Raw genomic sequence first — 20,193 nt, forward strand, 5'->3', positions numbered from 1 at the left:
GGCCTTCATAGCTAGGGGTTTTGAGTATCGGAGCATGGAGGTCTTACTGCAGTTGTACAGGGCCTTGGTGAGGTCTCACCTGGAATATTGTGTTCAGTTTTGGTCTCCTAATCTGAGGTAGGGCGTTCTTGCTATTGAAGGAGTGCAACGAAGGTTCACCAGACTGATTCCCGGGTCTGGTCTGGCAGATCTGACATATGAGAAGAGACTGGATTGACTGGGCCTTAATTCACTGGAGTTTAGAAGGATGAGAGGAAATCTCATAGAAACATATAAAATTCTAACGGGACTGAACAGGTTAGATGCAGAATGTTCCCGATGTTGGGGAAGTCCAGAACCAGGGGACACAGTCTAAGGATAATGGTTAAGCCATTTATGACTGAGATGAGGAGAAACTTCTTCACTCAGAGAGTTGTCAACCTGTGGAATTCCCTACTGCAGAGAGTTGTTGATGCCAGTTTGTTGGATATATTCAAGAGGGAGTTAGATGTGGCCCTTATGGCTAAAGGATCAAGGGGTATGGAGAGAAAGCAGGAAAGTTGTACTGACGTGAAAGATCAGCCATGATCTTATTGAATGGTGGTACAGACTCGAAGGGCCGAATGGCATACTCCTGCACCTATTTTCTATGTTTCAATGTTTCGATGACCCTGACCCCGGTTAATGGGACCCTGACCCCAGTTAATGAGTGCCTAACCCACGTTAATGGTCCCGTGACCCTGGATAATGGGACCATGACCCTGGTTAATGGGACCGTGACCCTGATTAAGGGGGCAGTGACCCCGGTTAATGGTGCCCCAACCGCGGTTAATGGGACCCTGACCCAGACCCTGGTTAATGGGACCTTGACCACGGTAAATGGGATCGTGACTCCGGTTAATGGGACCCTGACCCCGGTTAATGGGACCCTGATGGCGGTTAATTGGACCCCGACCCCGATTAATGGGACCCCGACCCCGCTTAATGGGACCCTGATCCCGTTAATGGGACCCTGATCCAGGTTAATGGGACCGTGACCCCGGGTAATTGGACCGTGACCCCGGTTAATGGGATCGTGACCTCGGTTAATGTAACTCTGACACCGGTGAATGGGACCCTGACCCCGGTTAAAGAGACTTTGAACCTTGTTGATGGGTTCCTCTCCGAGGTTATTGGGACCCGAACTCTGGTTAATGGGACCGTGACCCGGGTTAATGTTACACTTACTCTGGTTAAAGGGACTGTGACCCTGGTTAAAGTGACTGTGACCCCGGTTAATGGGAGCCTGACCTTGGTTAATGGGACCCTGACCCCGGTTAATGGGACATTGACCCCGGTTAATTGGTTAATGAGGCCGTGACCCCGGTCAATGGGACCCTGACCACGGTTAATGGATTAATAGGGCCATGACCCCAATTAATGGGACCCTGACCCCACTCAATGGGACCCTGACCCCGGTTAATGGGACCCTGACTCGCATCAATGGAACCCTGACACTGGTTAATGGGACCCTGACCCTGACCCCGGTTAATGGAACCCTGACACCAGTTAATGGGACCTTGACGCCGATTAATGGGACACTGACCCCGGCTAATGTGATCCTGACCCCGGTTTAAGGGTCTGTGTCCACAGTTATTGTGATCCTGACCCCGGTTATTGTACACTGACCCTGCTTAATGCGACCCTAGCCCCGGTTAATGGGACCCTGACCCCGGTTATTGCGATCCTGACCCCGGTTAATGAGACGCTGACCCCGGTTAAGGGGACCGTGACCCAGGTTAATGGGACCGTGACCCCGGTTAATGGGTCCCTGGCCGCGGTTAATGTGATCCTGACCCCGGTTAATGGGACCGTGACCCCGGTTAATGGGACCGTGACCCCGGTTAATGGGACCCTGACCCCGTTTAATAGGACTCTGACCCCGGTTAATGGGATCCTGACCCCGCTTAATGGGTTAATGGGGCCATGACCACGGTTAATGGGACCCTGACGCCGGTAATGGGTTAATGTGGCCGTGACCCCGGTTAATGGGATCCTGTCCCTAGTCTATGGGACCCTGTCCCCGGTCAATGGATCCCTGACTCGGGTCAATGGAACGCTGACCCGGGTCAATGGGATCCAAACCCGGGTCAATGGGACCCAGTCCCGGGTCAAAGGGACCCTGACCCCTGTGAATGGGACCCTGACCCCGACACCGGTTACTAGGACCCTGACCCCAGTTAATGGGACCCTGACCCTGTTTAATGGGAACCTGACCATGGTTAATGGGACCTTGAGCCCAGTTAATGGGATACTGACCCCGGCAAATGGGACCCTCACCCTGGTTAATAGAATAGCCGCCCCAGATAATGGGACCACAATCCCCATTAATGGGACCATGACCTCGTATATTATAATTAGCTCGAGGGGATGAATCACCTCCTCCTGATCCTACAATGACCTTCTGTTCCTTTGCAACAGGCTGGATGGGCTGAACAGTTGATAATGCTACAGGCTCGAGGGGCTGAATGGCCAGCTCCTGTTCTTAAGCCACAGATCTGAGGTGCTGAATGGCCTCTTTTTGTTCCTCTGCAATAGGCTTAAGGGATTGAATTGTCTTCTCCTGTTCCTAATATTAAAAGCTCTGGGGCTGAATGGCCTCCTCTTGTTTTTGTGTAATGGGCTGGAGGGGCTGAATGGGCCTTCTCCTCTTCCTAATGATAAAGTCTCGAGGGGCGGAATGATGTCCGGTTGTATATTACAAGATTGAGGGGCAGCATAACCTCAATCTGCTCCAGTTTAAGAGGTTGAGGTTCCAAATGGCCTCCTTCTGTTCTATTTAACAGGGTTGCGGTGCAGAATTGCCTCATCCTATTACTGTATAACAGGCTTTATGTTTGAATGGCCTCTTCTGTTTCTCTGTTACAGGCTCAATGGGCTGAATGATCTCTTGCTCTATACAACTAGGTTGAGGGGCAGAATGTCCTCATTCCTTTCCTGTGTAACAGGCTCTGGGGCTGAATGGACTCCTCCCGTTCCTAATGGTCAGGGCTCTGAGACTGAATGTCTTCTGTTCCAATGTATCAAACTCGATGGGCAAAATGGCCACATCCGATTCCGATAGAACATCCTTCAGGCGTTGAATGGCCTTCTACCATTTCCATGTAACAGACTCCAGGGGTTGAATGGCCTCCTCCTATTCCTGTGTGACAGGCTCCAGGGGATGAATGGCCTTCTCTAGTTCCTACATAACAATCTCAAGGGACACAATGTTCTCCTCTTGTTCCTATGCAACATGCTCTATGGGGTGACTGTCCTTCTCCTGGTCCAAATGTAACAGTCACAATGGGCTGAATGAGCTCCTCCTCCTTCTTTGTGACAAGATGGAGGAGCTGATTGACCTCCTTCGGTCGTTGTGTAATAGATATGTTGGGTAGAATGGCCACAACCATTTCCTATGTAACAAGCTCGAGGTGGTTGGATGGCCTCCTGCAATCCCAAATGATAAAGACTCGATGGGCTGAAAGGCTTCCTCCTCTTCCAGTGTAACAGGCTAGAGAGGCAGAATCACCTGATCATGTTCATGTGTACAAGCTGGAGTGGATGAATGGGCAGCTCCTGTTCTTACAACACAGCGTCGAGGTGCTGAATCGCCTCCTCCTGTTCCTATGTAAGTTTCCTGAGGCCTTTAATGACCTCTTCATGTTCCTAATTTAACATGCTCAAGGGGCTGAAGGACTTCCTCCTATTCATGTCTAACAAGCCCGTAGAGGCTGAATGGCCTCCTCATGAACCTATGTAACAGGCTTGAGGGGCTGAATTGCCATCTCCTATTCTTATGATAGCAGGGATCAGGGACTTCAGTTGTGTGGATAGACAGGAGAAGCTGGTGTTATTTTCCATGGAGCTCAGAAGGTTGAGAGGAGATTTGAGAGAGCTATTCAAAATCATGAGGGGTCTATACACTAGACACTCTGAACGTAGCATTGACCGTGGGCCAGGAGAGAGTTTGACTCCACTTCAGCTTCGGAGCAGGCCGGGAAACAGAAGGAGCAGAGTGGTTGCCTAGCCCAGCAGGCTGTGCGGCCCCCGGCCTGCTATAGACCATCGGAGCAGGCTGGGGAGTGGAAGGAGCAGCGTAGCAGCCTAGCCCAGCTGTCTGTGCGAAATCACATTTTCCAACATTTGCCAAATTTTTGCCAACTCACTTAGCCTGTCTTTGTCCTTTTGCAGATTTTGTGTGTCCTCGTCACACATTGCTTTTCCTCCCACCTTTATATCATCAGCAAATTTGTCTATGTTACACTCGGTCCCTTCCTCCAAGTCGATAATATAGATTGTAAATAGTTGGGGTCCCAGCACTGATCCCTGCGGCACCGCACTAGTTACTGATTGCCAACCCAAGAATGAACCATTTATCTCAAATCCCTTTTTCTGTTAGTTAGCGAATTCTCCATCCATGCTTATATATTACCCCCAACCCTGTGAACTTTTATCTTGTGCAGTAACCTTTTATGTGGCACCTTGTCAAATGCCTTCTGGAAGTCCAAATACATCACATCCACTGGTTCCCCTTTATCCACCCTTATATTACATCCTCAAAGAATTCCAGCAAATTTGTCAAACATGACTTCCCCTTCATAAATCCATGCTGACACTGCCTGACCGAATTTTGTTTTTCCAAATGTCCTGCTACTGCTTATTTAATAATGGACTCCAACATTTTCCCAACCACAGATGTTCGGCTAACTGGTCTATAGTTTCCTGCTTTTTGTCTGCCTCCTTTTTTAAATAGGGGCGTTACATTTGCATCAGTGCGACAACTGCAAGAAAAATGCAACGAACAGCACCAACCTGGCCTTCGCCTTACAAGACCTTTGACACCATCAACCGTGAGGGACTATGGAGTGTCCTCCTGCGTTTTGGCTGTCCCAAAAAGTTTGTCGCTATCTTCTGCCAGCTCCACAATGACATGCAAGCCGTGATCCTGATCAATGGATCCATCATAGATGCAATCCATGTCTGGACCGGGGTGAAGCAGGGCTGCGTTATCGTGCCAACCATCTTCTCAATGTTCCTCGTAGCAATGCTCCACCTCACACTCAACAAGTTCCCGCTGGAGTGGAACTAAACTACAGAACAAGTGGGAACCTGTTCAACCTTTGTTGCCTCCAGCCCAGATCCAAGACCACCCCAACCTCTGCAATTAGTTTCTATATTTCTATGTTTCTATTGAATGCACGCCCCTGGATAATTTGGACCATTTTCCATACCTCGGGAGCCTATTTTCAGCAAGGGCAGACATCAACGACGAGGTTCAACACCACCTCCAGTGCGCCAGCGCAGCCTTCAGCCACCTGAGGAAGAGACTGTTCGAAGATCAGGCCCACAAATCTGGCACCAAGCTAATGGTTTACAGGGCTGTACCCACCCTCCTGTGTGCCTCAGAGACGTGAAACATATACAGTTGACACCTCAAATCGCTGGACAAATACCACCAATGATGTTTCCGCGAGATCCTGCAAATCCCCTGGGACGACAGAGGCACCAACGTTAGCGTCCTCAATCAGGCCAACATCCCCAGCATCTAAGGACTGACCACACTCGACCAGCTTTATTGGGCAGGCCACATTGTTCGCATGCCTGACACAAGATTCCAAAAGCAAGCGCTCTACTCGAAACTCCTACATGGCAGCGAGCCCCAGGTGGGCAGAGGAAACATTTCAAGGAGCACCTCAAAGCCTCCTTGATAAAGTGCAACATCCCCTCTGACACCTGGGAGTCCCTGGCCAAAGACCGCCCTAAGTGGAGGAAAAGAATCCGGGAGGGCGCTGAGCACCTCTATCCTCGTCGCTGAGCGCATGCAGAAAACAAGTGCAAGCAGCGGAAGGAGCGTGCGGCAACCCAGTCCCACCCACCCTTTCCTTCAACAATTGTCTGTCCCACCTGTGACAGAGGTGACTGGTGTGCAAGTGGTGGCTGGTGTGCAATGGTCACCACACATTCTAACAATCCACGCACAGGCTTTTTCCACCCCTCAAGATTTAGTTCGGGACCTGGAATATTAGGTCCTTCATTGAAACACCTGTGAACTTTTTGACGTGGCAGCAAGTTATCCTCGATTCGAGGGATTGCCTAAGATGATGATGATGAAAATCTGTGAATTGGGGCTATTGAGCTCTGTTACAATTAAAGTGTTAAGAATGGATCTGGGACTTAAAACGAGCTGACATAGGCTTTTGTAGTGGTCAACTTTCTAAAGATGTTTAAAGGGAAAACGCATATCAGAATGATTAATTGTTACAAGCTGTGTAACCTGAGGACAATTACAGGAGGCCAAACGTTTGAACCACAGGAAGCCCAGAGGGGCAGGTAGACAGGGCAAGGGGTCAAAAGTGAAACTTTAGAAAAACTCCATCTGGTCAAGGCAAGAAAGATAAGATAACATTCCAATGTGTTAATGAACTTTTGGTACACAGTGAGGTTTATGGAAAAGTACTGGAGATAGGCGTGGTCAATACTGTACCTTTACTTTGAGTGACAAGGGTTTTGACCATTCAAATCAATATATGTCTCATGTATTGAATGTCCAGCCATTATAGGCCGAGGAACTGTATAAAAATCCTGTTTTCTTTGGTCAGAGAGAGCAAGTGAGGTTGACTGCAGACTTGACTCTCCCTTGCAAGCATATTAAAGACTACTTGAATCTTCGAACCCAGACCTAGTGTTGAGTGTTAATTTTACATACTCCACGACAACTGTAATTCCGTATTGGACTGTTCAGTCACCTAAGAACTCACTTTTAGAGTAGAAGCAAGTCTTCCTCGATATCGAGGGATTGCCGATGATGATGATGTCTTCCAAGCAGTTGACCGAGCTTCGATTCCCGGCCATCGCAATCGAGGTAAGTTTACCAAGCCTCGAGGCCAGAAATTATTTATGGTACGATGGAACAGGATTTTATAACAGCAAACCCGTTGCAATATTTGTCAACAGTGATCAATTTATAACCGAGCATGTCTGAGGGTCATTTCTGATCTGGAAACTTACAGCTTAATTGCAGAGATTCAATGTTAATGTAATGAGACAGGATTCATAAACAATCTCTGAGTAAAGGATCCCCTTGGAATGAGCGATTATAGTATGATTGAATTTCAAATTCAGATGGAGAGTGAGAAAGTTGGATCTCTAACCAGCGTACAAAGGGTAAAGAAAGGAGATTATGAAGGTATGAGATCTGAGTTGGCTAAAGTGGACTGGGAAAATAGATTAAATTTAGGACGGTTGATGAACAGTGGTGTATATTTAAGGAGATATTTTACAACTCTCAACAAACATTCCAGTGAGGAGGAAAGGGCGTAAGAGAAAAGATAGCCATCCATGGCTAACTAAAGAAATAAAGGATGGTATCCAATTAAAAACAAGGGCATACAATGTGGCCAAAACTAGTGGGAGGACAGAAGATTGGGAAGCGTTTTAATGGCAACAAAGAATGACTAAAAGAATGATTAAGAAAGGGAAGACTATGAAAGTAAACTAGCACGAAATATAAAAACAGATAGCAAGAGTTTCTATAGGTATATACAAAGGAAAAGAGTGGCTAGAGTAAATGTTGGTCCCTGAGAGGACAAGACCAGGGAATTAGTAATGGAGAACATGGAAATAGCAGAAACTCTGAACAAATATTTTGTATCAGTCTTTACGGTAAGGGACACTAACAATATTCCATCTGTGGACGGTCAAGGGGCTATGCGGGGGGCGGGGGGCATGGGAGGAACTTAACACAATCACAATCACTAAGAAGGTGGTACTCAATAAGATAATGGGACTAAAGGTGGATAAATCCCCTGGACCTGATGGCTTGCATCCTAGGGTCTTAAGAGAAATAGCGGCAAGGATAGTAATTTACCAAACTTCCCTGGATTCTGGGGAGGTTCCAGCAGATTGGAAAACTGCAAATGTAACGCCTCTATTTAAAAAAGGCAGACAAAAAGCAGGAAACTATAGACCAGTTAGCCTAACATCTGTGGTTGGGAAGATGTTGGAGTCCATTGGTAAAGAAGCAGCAGCATGACATTTGGAGATGCAAAATTCGATCAGGCAGAGTCAGCATGGATTTATGAAGGGGAAGTCATGTTTGACATTTGCTGGAATTCTTTGAGGATGTAATTAACAAGGTGGATAAAGGGGAACCAGTGGATTTGCTGTATTTGGACTTCCAGAAGGCACTTGACAAAGTTCCACATAAAAGGTTACTGCACAAGATAAAAGTTCATGGGGTTGGGGGTAATATATTAGCATGGATAGAGGATTGGCTAATGAACAGAAAACAGCGAATAGGGATAAATGCTTCATTCTCGGATTGGCAATTGGTAACCAGTGGGGTGCCACAGGAATCAGTGCTGGGACCCCAACTATTTACAATCTATATTTACGACTTGGAGGAAGGGACCGAGTGTAACATAGACAAATTTGCTGATGATATAAAGATGGGAAGAAAAGCAATGTGAGGAGGACACACACAATCTGCAAAAGAACATAGACAGGCTAGGTGAGTGGGCAAAAATTTGGCAAATGTTGGAAAGTGTGAGGTCATGCACTTGGGCAGAAAAAAAATCGAAGAGCAGGTTATTATTTAAATGGAGAAAGATTGCAAAGTGCTGCAGTACAGCAGGACCTGGGGGTACTTGTGCATGAAACACAAAAGGTTAGTATGCAAGTACAGCAAGTGATCAGGAAGGCCAATGGAATCTTGGCCTTTATTGCAAAGGGGATGGAGTATAAAAGCAGGGAAGTCTTGCTACAGTTGTACAAGGTATTGTTGAGGCCACACCTGGAATGCTGCGTGCAGTTTTGGTTTGCATATTTACGAAAGGATATACTTGCTTTGGAGGCAGTTCAGAGAAGATTCACAAGGTTGATTCTGGAGATGAGGGGCTTGACTTATGAGGAAAGGTTGAGTAGGTTGGGCCTCCACTCATTGGCATTCAGAAGAATGAGAGGTGATCATATCGAAACGCATAAGATTATGAGGGGGCTTGACAAGGTGGATGCAGAGAGGATGTTTCCACTGATGGGGGAAACTAGAACTAGAGGGCATGATCTTAGAATAAGGGGCCGCCCATTTAACACTGAGATGAGGAGAAATTTCTTCTCAGAGGTTAGTGGATCTGTGGAATTAGTTGCCTCAGAGAGCTGTCGAAGCTGGGACATTGAATAAATTGAAGACAGAAACAGACAGTTTCTTAAACGATAAGGGAATATGGGGTTATGGAGAGCGGGCAGGGAAGTAGACCTGATTCCATGATCTCGGGTCAGCCATGATCGTATTAAATGGCGGAGCAGGCTCGGGGGTCATACAGCCTATTCCTGCTCCAATTTCTTATGTTCTTATTTAGATCTGGAGCAATTATGATCCATAGAAAAATAACCTGCCCTTACATTGATACTGTGGGTGGCTCTGAAAAGAGCCTTTGGGCTATTGGATTAAATCTTGTCCACTCTACTTGCTGGTCGTTTTCTTGGGCAGTAGCACAGCCTGGATATTAGGCAGCACCCTGCACTGAGCGATGGTCACCTTTCCCAGCACCTTGTTGAGCTCCTGGTCGTTGCGGATGGCCAGCTGCAGGTGTCAGGGGATGATGTGGGTCTGCTTGTTGTCACGGGCCGCGCTGCGCCCAGCTCCAGGATTTCAGCGGTCAGATACTCGAGCACAGCAGCCAAGTAGACCGGGGCTCCGGCACCCATACGCTGAGTGTAGTTCCCCTTCCGCAGGAGCCTGTGAACACGGGCTACAGGGAACTGCAGTCCCACCCGGGAGGAGCGAGACTTGACCTTGGCCCTGGCCCTAGCTTTGCCGCCGCTTTTTCCTCTTCCAGATATTTCCACAATCCAAGCGTTCAGCGAAAGAATGAGATACTCCGCCCACATCTGCCCTTCTTATACCCTTTGTAGGAATGCAGGGAGCGAACTTGTGATTGGTCGCTCTACAGTGGATTTCATTTGTCTTTTCCGATGACCAATCAGAGTCTGTTTAGCCCGCCAATGAAAGTCGGGCGGAAATCAACAGTCAGACCCGAACGATTTTTTAATTCAAAAATCCTTCTAATAATTATTAAAATTGCAGATTATGTTAACTTTACCATTAGCCAAATATTTCCAAACACTTTTGGTTTCCTTTTGTCATATTCCATATTTCCATTGCAAATTCCAGCTTGTTTAAATCAGGATTAAATTGGGGTTCAGTTTCAAACGGTCTTTAACGAGCGAGAGTCAGTCCCCACTGATTCTGTAACAGGACACATTCCAACTCAAACTCTGTAAAAGTGAACATCTTTTCACAGGAGCTGCTGTGGGAGTGAGACCAGAACTGGGAGTCCTGTGAAAAGAGAAGAGGGACAGAATGTTCAAACTGCCCCGGTTCTGGTCTCCCATTCGGGGTTGTTACACTGTGGGGAATGTCGGGTTAATAAACGGACTGACCCGCAACAGGAATTGAAAAATAAACATGAAAAGGGCTTGCGAGAGAGAATGTGTGACTGAAATCTGAATCTCAGCCCCTAAACAAGCTCTTAATTTGGCAGGCGGTGTAAACGAATGGGCCTGAGAGCAAAGGGAAAGAGCGCCCTGGGACCGTGTTTGTAGTTTGTGAGCGGGTAATTCCAGCGACGAACCGGACAGTGAAGCTGCTTTTCGGAGAATTCAAAACTAAACCTACAGCTGGAACTGCAAAGGTTCTCACTTGTTCAGGAAATAATTCGTGATTTGAGTCTAACGAGCGATGCGTTTGTACAGCTCTTCCAGAGAGTTTGTGGGTGTCTCTTAAAACAGCCGTTGTGTTTGGGGTTTGTTCTCTCAGGTCAGCATACAGTTTTACTTTGAGCTGGTGTACTCGGTTACCGCCTTTGTCCGTTCTGACACGGCGTGCTTGGCCAGCTCCCCGGGCAGCAGCAGGCGCACGGTGGTCTGGAACTCCTGGGAGCTGATGGTGCGGCGTTTGTTGTAATGGGCCAGGCGGGAAGTCTCACCCGCGATGTGCTCGGAAATATCGTTCACAAACGAGCCGGTGTCTGGGTGAACCTGCTTCATCACTTTGTAGATGTAGATGGAGTAACTCTCCTTCCTCCGCTTCTTGCTGCCCTTCGGTGGTGTTTTCTTGATTACTTTCTTGGCGGTAACTGTTTACTTTTCATCAGCCATCGTCTCGTTCAGTGAGGCGCAGGTTTGAGGAAACTCTGTTCCGAGCCAGCATTATATGGGCAGCCCCACACTCCGCCCACAACACTATGCTAATGAGAGATCGGTGAAAGTAATGATTGTGATTGGTTCATTGGCCGCCTTGTCAATATCCATTGTTCTGTATCTCTCTGATTGGATGTTTAAAGTGACCAATCAGATTTGTTGATCGCCACAATGAAATATTCTTGAATGGGGTCATCAGTTATAGCATCTCCTGATTTATACTCTATTCTTTGTGTTTCTAATCTGCTAACAGACAAAAATACCTTACGAGGAACGTTCATTAATGTTTTAATATATATATTTAATGATCTAAGCAGCAAACTCGCTGCTCTGTTTGTCGATCTAGATTTCCACATGTTCAACAGATATTGTCCAGTTTATAACTGAAATCGACTGAGGGTCACTTTTGGTCAGGAATCTCCCAGCTTATCAATAGTAGGGATTTAATATGAAAGACTTGGATTTATATTGCACCTTTCACGACGATCGGACTTCTGAATATGCTTCGCAACCAATTAAATGCTTTTTGAAGTGTAGCCATTGTAGTAATATAGGAAAGGCGGTAGACATTTTACGCACAGCAAGCTCCAACAAACAGCAATGTGATAATGACTGGATCAGCTATTGTGTTATGTTGCTCGAGGGGTAAGTATTGGGCAGGACACTGGGGATAACTGACCTGCTCTTCTTCAAAATAGTGGCCATGGGATTTATTACGTCCACCTGAAAGAGCAGAAGGGACCTCGGTTTAACGTCTCTTCCTATAAATGACACCTCCGACAGGACAGCACTCCCTCATCACTGCACTGGTGTGTCAACCTAGAATTTTGTGCTCAAGTCCCTGGAATGGGACTTGAACCCACAACCTTCTGACTCAAGTGAGAGTTGTTACCAACTGAAGCACAGCTGGTAAGATTGTGATCAATAAATAAGCTTCTTCAGACAGTAAGAGGCCCTTTCAGATTGAGTGGATGGCTCTGAAAAGAACCAATGTGTTATTAGATTAAATCTTTCCACTTTACTTGTTCTTGCTGGGCCCAGCATTGGATTCCTTTGTCAGAAGCACTGCCTGGATTTTTGGCTGTTCAGCCATGATCATATTGAATTGTGGAGCAGAATTTCCAGAAGGCATTCGATAAGGTGCCTCTTATGGTTACTGCACAAGATAAAAAGCTCACAGGGTTGGGGGTAATATATTAGCATGGATAGAGGATTGGCTAACTAACAGAAAACAGAGATTTGGGATTAATGTATCATTTTCCGGTTGGCAAACAGTAACTAGTGGGGTTCCTCAGGGATCGGCGCTGGGGCCTGAACTAGTTACAATCGATATTAATGACTTGGATGAAGGGACCGAGTGTAATGTAGCCAAGTTTGCTGATGATACAAAGATGGATGGGAAAGTAAGTTGTGAGAAGGACGCAAGAAATCTGCAAAGGGATATCGAGAGGCTAAGTGAGTGGGCAACATTTCGGCAGATGGAGTATAATGTGGGAAAATGTGAGGTTATCCACTTGGGCAGAAAAAATTGTAAAGCAAATTATTATTTAACAGGAGAAATGCTGCAGTACAGAGGGACCTGGCGTCCTTGAGCATGAAATACAAGAAGTTAGTATGCAGGTACAGCAAGTAATCAGGAAGCCAAATGGAATGGTGGCCTTTGTTGCAAGGGGGATAGAGTATAAAATCAGAGAAGTTCTGCTACAACTGTACAGGGTATTGGTGAGGCCACAGCTGGAGTACTGCGTTCAGTTTTGGTATCCATATTTAAGGAAGGATTGGAGGCAGTTTCGAGAAGGTTCACTAGGTTGATTCCGGCAATGAGGCGGTTGAGTTGACTTATGAAGATAGATTGAGTAGGTTGGGCCTGTACTCATTGTAGTTCAGAAGGATGAGAGATTATCTTAATCGAAACATATAAGATAATGAGGAGTCTCGACAAGGTTGATGCAGAGACAATATTTCCACTCAGAGGGGAAACTAGAACTGGGGAACATAGTCTCAGAATAAGGGCCCCCTATTTAAAACCGAGATGAGGAGAAATTTCTTCTCTGAGGTTTGGAAATCTGTGGAATTCTGTACCCCAGAGAGTTATGGAGGTCATTAAATATACTTAAGCCGGAGATAGACAGATTTTTCAGAGATAAGGGAATAAAGGATAATGGGGAGCAGGCAGCAAAGTGGAGCTGGGTCCCTGATGAGATCAGCCATGATCTTATTAAATGGGAGAGCAGGTGCGAGGGGCCAAATGGCCTACTCCTTCTCCTATTTCTTACGTTCTTATGGTCTGGGCTTCGAGCTGATAGAGCAGCCCCTTGTGTGGCACTTTACCAAGAACCTTTTAGGAAGTCTGGACAGGGGAGAGTGAGGGGGCGGGGTGAGGGTCAGTCTGGGACAGGGGAGGGTGAGGGGGCATGGTTCAGTCTGGGTCAGGGGAGGGTGAGGGGGGGGTTCTGGTTTAGCATGGGACAGGGGAGGGTGAGGGGGGGGTCTGGGTCAGGGGAGGGTGAGGGGGGGTCTAGTTCTGGATCAGTCTGGGACCAGGACAATTGAGGGAAGTGTTGTCTGCTCCAGTCCTGCACAGTGCCCGGTAAGTGGGGCACGTTTCCTGAGTGTGTGCTGCGAATTGAAGACGATTGCTGTGTATTTCTGCACCCAGCCAGAGTCAGCATCTCAGGGGAGGAGAGCTGCTGTGGGTAAATGTAACTCCCTGCAGCTCAATGACAGTGGAGCTAACATGGGGGGTCTGGGGGGGCAGATGGATCTCTGCCCCCATGTGGAAACCCAGTGTCCCAGGTCTGTGGGCCAAAGCTCTGGGGTCTGGGGGTTTCTCCAGGGTCCGTGAGGTTCCACGTGGTCTCTGTGACTTCTCAGCCTGCAGCATCGAATGTGAAATTCAGTATGAATCCGATTCAGGATCCATGACCAGGTGTGGAGAAGTTCCCCGTCTGTCTGTTGACCCTCCAGCAGCGACTCCCCCAGAGACAGGGCAGGTCGTGCATCCCCTATAGTGTGCAGTATGTTCAGTGTCTGATCCTGAGCTGCCCCAGGGAGGGGGCAGTGTGTGATGTCCCTGTGGAGTGCAGTAAGTTCAGGGTCTGACCCTGAGCTGCCCTCATTCTTCCTGCTCCAGGGGGCAGTCACGTCCAATCAGTCCGAATTAATTGCAGGGACAGCGTCATCTACTGGGCACCGGCGGTATTTCAAGGCACATCATGTCTCAGAAATCCAAACACAACCTGCAGATTCAATTCACTTTATTATTATTTAACAAAGTTTGGCTCCATTTGTTGCAGCTTTCAGTATTTGAATAAAATCCTTCTGATATTTTGTATTGATCTTCATGGTAGAAGATACTAAATACATCGCAATAATAGATAATCAAGGGGCTATAGGGAAGGAGGAACTTAAAACCTCACTGACACTACAGGAAAAGTACTCTGCAAAATGTGACCAGAAGTGGACATTGCCCTGGACCTGGTGGCCTGCATTCTAGGGTCTTAAAAGAAGTGGCTGCAGAGATAGTGGATGCATTGGTTGTAAGCTACCAAAACTCCTCGGATTGTGGAGAGGTCCCAGTTGTTTGGAAAACCACAAATGTAACATCCCTATTTAAAAACGGAGGGAGACAGAAAACAGGAAACTATAGACTAGTTAGCCTAACATCTTGCATTGGGAAAAAGCTATTAAGGAAGCAATATTGGGACATCTGGAAAATAATAATTCAATCAAGCAGAGTCAGCATGGTTTATGAAAGGGAAATCATGTTTGACAAATTTGCTGGAGTTCTTTGAGGATGTAACGAGCCGGGTGGATAAGGGGAAACCAGTAAATGTGTATTTGGATTTCCATAAGGCATTCGATAAGGTGCCACATAAAAGGTTACTGCACAAGATAAGAGCTTATGGGGTTGGGGGTAATATATTAGCATGGATAGAGGATTGGCGAACTAACAGAAAACAGAGAATCGGGATAAACGGGGCATTTTTCGGTTGTCAAATGGTAACTGGTGGGGTGCCACAGGGATCGGTGCTGGGCCCTCAACTATTTACAATCTATAATAATACTATGATGAAGGGACCGAGTGTAATGTAGCCAAGTTTGCTGATGTTACAAAGATGGGTGGGACAGCAAATTGTGAGGACAACACAAAAAATCTGCAAAGGGATATAGACAGGCTCAGAGATTGGGCAAACATTTGGTAGATGGAGAATAGGCAAAAAAAGGAATGTTGGCCTTTATTGTAGGTGATGGAGTATAAAAGCAGCGAAGTCCTGCTATACCTGTACAGAGTATTGGTGAGACCACACCAATAGTACTGCGTACAGTTTTGGTCTCCTCCTTATTTAAAGGAGGGATATACTTGCATTGGAGACAGTTCAGAGAAGCTTCACTAGTTTGATTCCTAGAGGGAAGGGGGTTGACTTATGAAGAAATGTTGAGCAGGTTGGGCCCATACTCATTGGAGTTTCGAAGAATGAGATGTGATCTTATTGAAATACATGACACTGAGGGGACTCGACAAAGTGGATGCAGAGAGAATGTTTCCACTCATGGGGGAATCGAGAACTAGGGGGCATAGTTTAAGAATAAGGGATTGCTGATTTTGAACTGAGATGAGGAGAAATTTCTTCTGAGGTTTGCAAATCTATGGAATTCTGTACCCCAGAGAGCTGTGGAGGCTGGGTCATTGAATATATTAATGGTGGAGATAGACAGATTTTTGAACGATAAGGGAGTGAAGGGTTTTGGGGAGCGGGCAGCGAAGTGGAGCTGAGGCCAAGATCAGATCAGCCATGACCTTATTAAATGGCGGAGCAGGTTTGAGTGGCCAATGGCCTACTCCTGCTCCAATTTATGTTTTTTAAAAGATCAAGTAAGGATGCAAACACAATCAGCATTATTTTTATCTCAACCTTTTCCCATTGATTAATTGGTCAAATATTCCGAATACTCACCCCTATAACTGGGTTGGAGTTTATCAATATCAAAAGAAAGAAACCCCAACTTGTCAGAATGGGCACGATTCAATCTGGGGTAACAGCAGAATCCAAACCCTGCATTCACTTATGAACTCGCTGGTGTGTCAGCAGAGTGGATGATCGAGTGAATCCCTTCCCACACTCAGAGCAGGTGAATGGCCTCTCCCCAGTGTGAACTGGCTGGTGTTTCAGCAGGTGGGATGACACAGTGAATCCCTTCCCACACTCGGAGCAGGTGAACGGCCTCTCCCCAGTGTGAACTCGCCGGTGAGTTACAAGGTGGGATGAACGAGTGAATCTCTTCCCACACTCGGAGCAGGTGAATGGCCTCTCCCCAGTGTGAACTCGCTGGTGTATCAGCAGGTCGGATGACTGAGTGAATCCCTTCCCACACTCAGAGCAGGTGAATGGCCTCTCCCCAGTGTGAACTCGCTGGTGAGTTAGAAGGTGAGATGACTGAGTGAATCCCTTCCCACACTCGGAGCAGATGAACGGCCTCTCCCCAGTGTGAACTCGCTGGTGAGTTAGAAGGTGGGATGAACGAGTGAATCTCTTCCCACACTCTGAGCAGGTGAACGGCCTCTCCCCAGTGTGAACTCGCTGGTGAGTTAGAAGGTGGGATGAACGAGTGAATCTCTTCCCACACTCGGAGCAGATGAATAGCCTCTCCACAGTGTGAACTCGCTGGTGTCTCAGCAGGTGAGATGACACAGTGAATCCCTTCCCACACTCTGAGCAGGTGAACGGCCTCTCCCCGGTGTGAATGCGCCGATGTTCCAGCAGGTGGGATGAGACAGCGAATCCCTTTCCACACTCGGAGCAGGTGAACGGCCTCTCCCCAGTGTGACTGCGCCGATGCACTTCCAGCTCAGACGGGTAATTGAATCCCTTCCCACAGTCCGCACATTCCCATGGTTTCTCCATGGTGTGGGTGTCCTTGTGTCTCTCCAGGTTGGACAATCAGTTGAACTCTGGTCCACACACAGAACAGGCATACGGTTTCTCCCCGCTGTCAATGCTGCGATGTTTTTTCAGCCTGTGTAACTGGTTAAAGATCTTTCCACAATCAGTGCACTGGAACACTCTTACTCGGGGCTTGTCCAGTCACACTGATGTTTGAAATATGTTCCCACTGACAGAACAGACAAACATTTCTCCTTCCACATTCAAAGTCCGATGGTATTCAGATCCTGAGGAATTAACTGAGTCCGTCAGATCTTGACGTGATGTTTGGTTTGAGTTCCCCGTCTGCAAATCCTGCCCCTCGAATACCCTGGAAAAGGAATTTATAAAAATCGTTACTGCAAGTACAGGACATAAATTCAGAACAGACAATTCTAGATTTTATGGAACATTCTTTCCTCTCTTGTTCCTCCAAAACTGTAAATCCCTGCCCCATACACTTCCCCCTCCCTGTCCTGAAATTCAAACACATCGCCGTCTGAAGGCAGCTTGTCCTATGCTCCTAATTATCACCATCTCTGGCTGGGTTCAGTTCTACACTCACTGGTTCCCCTTCCCTGAAGGTCTGACTCTGGCTGGGTTCAGTTCTGCACTCACTGGTTCCCCTTCCCTGAAGTTGCTGACTCTGGCTGGGTTCAGTTCTACACTCACTGGTTCCCCTTCCCTGAAGTTGCTGACTCTGGCTGGGTTTAGTTCTACACTCACTGGTTCCCCTCCTTCCCCGTATTCTGAAGTTGCTGACTCTGGCTGGGCTCAGTTCTCAGCTTAAATAAATGAGACTATAAACATTATGAAGGCAGAGTTGGCTAAAGGGAATGGGAAAATAGATTAAAGTGTAGGATGCTTGATGAACAGGGGCGTACATTTCAGGAGATATTTCACAACTCTCAAGCAAAATATATTCCAGTGAGGAGGAAAGGGTGTAAAAGAAAAGATAGTCATCCATGACTAACTAAAGAAACAAAGAACGGTATCCAATTAAAAACAAGGGCATACAAAGTGGCAAAAATGAGTGGGAGGATAGAAGATTGGGAAGCTTTTAAAAGCCAGCAAAGAATGACTAAACAAATTATTAAGGGAAGATAGACTATCAAAATAAACGAGCACGAAATATAAAAACAGATAGCAAGAGTTTCTATAGGTATACAAGATCCTACAAATCCCCTGGGAGGACAGACGCACCAACATTAGCGTCCTCGACCAGGTCAACAACCCCAGCATTAAAGCACTGACCACACTTGATCAGCTCCGCTGGGCAGGCCACATTGTTCGCATGCCAGATAGAATACTCCCAAAGCAAGTGCTCGGAACTCCTTAACGACAAACGAGCCAAAGATAGGCACAGGAAATGTTACAAGGACACCCTCAAAGCCTCCCTGATAAAGTGCAACATCCCCACTGACACCTGGGAGTCCCTGGCCAAAGACCACCCAAAGTGGAGGAAGTGCATCTGGGAGGCCGCTGAACACGTCGAGTTTCGTCGCCGAGAGCATGCAGAAATCTAGCGCAGGCAGCGGAAGGCGTGCAGAAAACCAGTCCCACCCACCCCCTCCCTCAACGGCTATCTGTCCCACCTGTGACAGAGACTGTGGTTCTCGTATTGGACTGTACAGCCATCTAAGAACTCATTTTAAGAGTGGAAGCAAGTCTTCCTCGATTCCGAGGGACTGCCTATGATGAGGTATATAAAAAGGAACAGAGTGGTTAAAGTAAATGTTGGTCCCTTAGAGGACGAGACCGGGGAATTGGTAATGAGGAACATAGAGATGGCAGAAACTCAGAACAAATATTTTGTATCAGTCTTTACTAATGTAGAGGACATGAACAATATCCCAAGAGTGGATAGTCATAGGGAGGAGGAACTTAACACAATCACAAAAGAGGTGGTACTTAGTAAGATAATGGGACTAAAGGCGGATCAATCCCGTGGGCCTGATGGCTTGCATCCTAGGGTCTTAAGAAAAGTAGCAGCAAGGATTGTTGATGCATTGGTTGTAATTTACCAAAATTCCCTGGATTCTGGGGAGGTCCCAGCAGATTTGAAAACTGCAAATGTAATGCCCCTATTTAAAAAAGGAGGCAGGAAAAAAGCAGGAAACTATCGACCAGTTAGCCGAACATCTGTGGTTGGGAAAATGTTGGAGTCCATTATGAAAGAAGCAATAGCAGGACATTTGGAAATACAGAATTCAGTCAGGCAGAGTCAACATGGATTTATGAAGGGGAAGTCACGTTTGACAAATTTGCTGAAATTCTTTGCGGATGTAACGAACAGGCTAGATAAAGGGGAACCAGTGGATGTGGTGGATTTGGACTTCCAGAAAGTATTTAACAAGGTGCCACATAAAAGGTTACCGCACAAGATAAAAGTTTACGGGGGTGGGGGTAGTATATTAGCATGGATAGATGATAGGCCAACTAACAGAAAACAGAGAGTTGGGATAAATGGTTCGTTCTCAGGTTGGTAATCAGTAACTAATCGGGTGCCGCAGGGATCAGTGCTGGGACCTCAACTATTTACAATCTATATTAATGACTTGGAAGAAGGTACCGAGTGTAACATAGCCAAGTTTGCTAACGATACATGGGGCCCAAGTTTCCACATGATTTGCGCCTGATTTTTTAGGAGCAACTGGTGGAGAACGGACTATCTTAGAAATCGCAATTCTCCACATTTTTTTTTCTGCAGTTCTTGTCAGGTAGAACAGTTCTACTTTGGAACAGAATTTTTTCTTCAAAAGGGGGCGTGTCCGGCCACTGACGCCTGATTTCAAAGTTTCCACAGTGAAAACGTACTCCAAACTAACTTAGAATGGAGCAAGTGAAGATTTTTGTAGAACTGAAAAAACCTGTTCTACACATTAAAAAATCAGGCGCAGGTTACAAATTAGGCGTCCAGAACGAGGTGGGGGGGGAAGGGGGGGAAGGGAACTCATTAAATTCTACAATAATTCCTTATTTATACTTCTACAAATATCATACAAATAAATCCAACCTGAATAAACATTTATAAGTAAAGAAAAGATTAAATAAACCATCTTCCTACCTG

At 46.6% G+C, this 20,193-nt stretch overlaps 1 protein-coding gene and 1 pseudogene across 1 annotated transcript; both read right to left on the reverse strand.

Annotated features, from left to right (window-relative positions):
* Window positions 1-9,460: 9,460 nt before the first annotated feature.
* Window positions 9,461-12,292, reverse strand: LOC139281576 (histone H2B-like). Its single transcript, XM_070901731.1, has 3 exons — window positions 12,222-12,292; window positions 10,858-11,092; window positions 9,461-9,580 (listed from the first exon to the last, which is right to left on the reverse strand). Exons 1-3 carry the CDS (start codon window positions 12,290-12,292, stop codon window positions 9,461-9,463), a joined length of 426 nt encoding a protein of 141 aa, XP_070757832.1.
* A 2,104-nt stretch (window positions 12,293-14,396) lies between these two features.
* Window positions 14,397-20,193, reverse strand: part of LOC139281577 (zinc finger protein 585A-like) — a 440,928-nt pseudogene continuing 435,131 nt past the window's right edge.

This window comes from Pristiophorus japonicus, chromosome 15 (genome assembly GCF_044704955.1).
Source record: "Pristiophorus japonicus isolate sPriJap1 chromosome 15, sPriJap1.hap1, whole genome shotgun sequence".
In the NCBI taxonomy this organism is placed as follows: domain Eukaryota; kingdom Metazoa; phylum Chordata; class Chondrichthyes; family Pristiophoridae; genus Pristiophorus; species Pristiophorus japonicus.

Coding starts and splice junctions, on each gene's coding strand:
- LOC139281576 (XM_070901731.1), bottom strand. CDS start 12,292: ATGGCTGAACAGCCAAAAATCCAGGCAGTGCTTCTGACAAAGGAATCC. Junction 11,093..12,221: donor GCTGGGCCCAGCAAGAACAA/GTAAAGTGGAAA, acceptor ACCGAAGGGCAG/CAAGAAGCGGAGGAAGGAGA. Junction 9,581..10,857: donor TGTCAGAACGGACAAAGGCG/GTAACCGAGTAC, acceptor TGACACCTGCAG/CTGGCCATCCGCAACGACCA.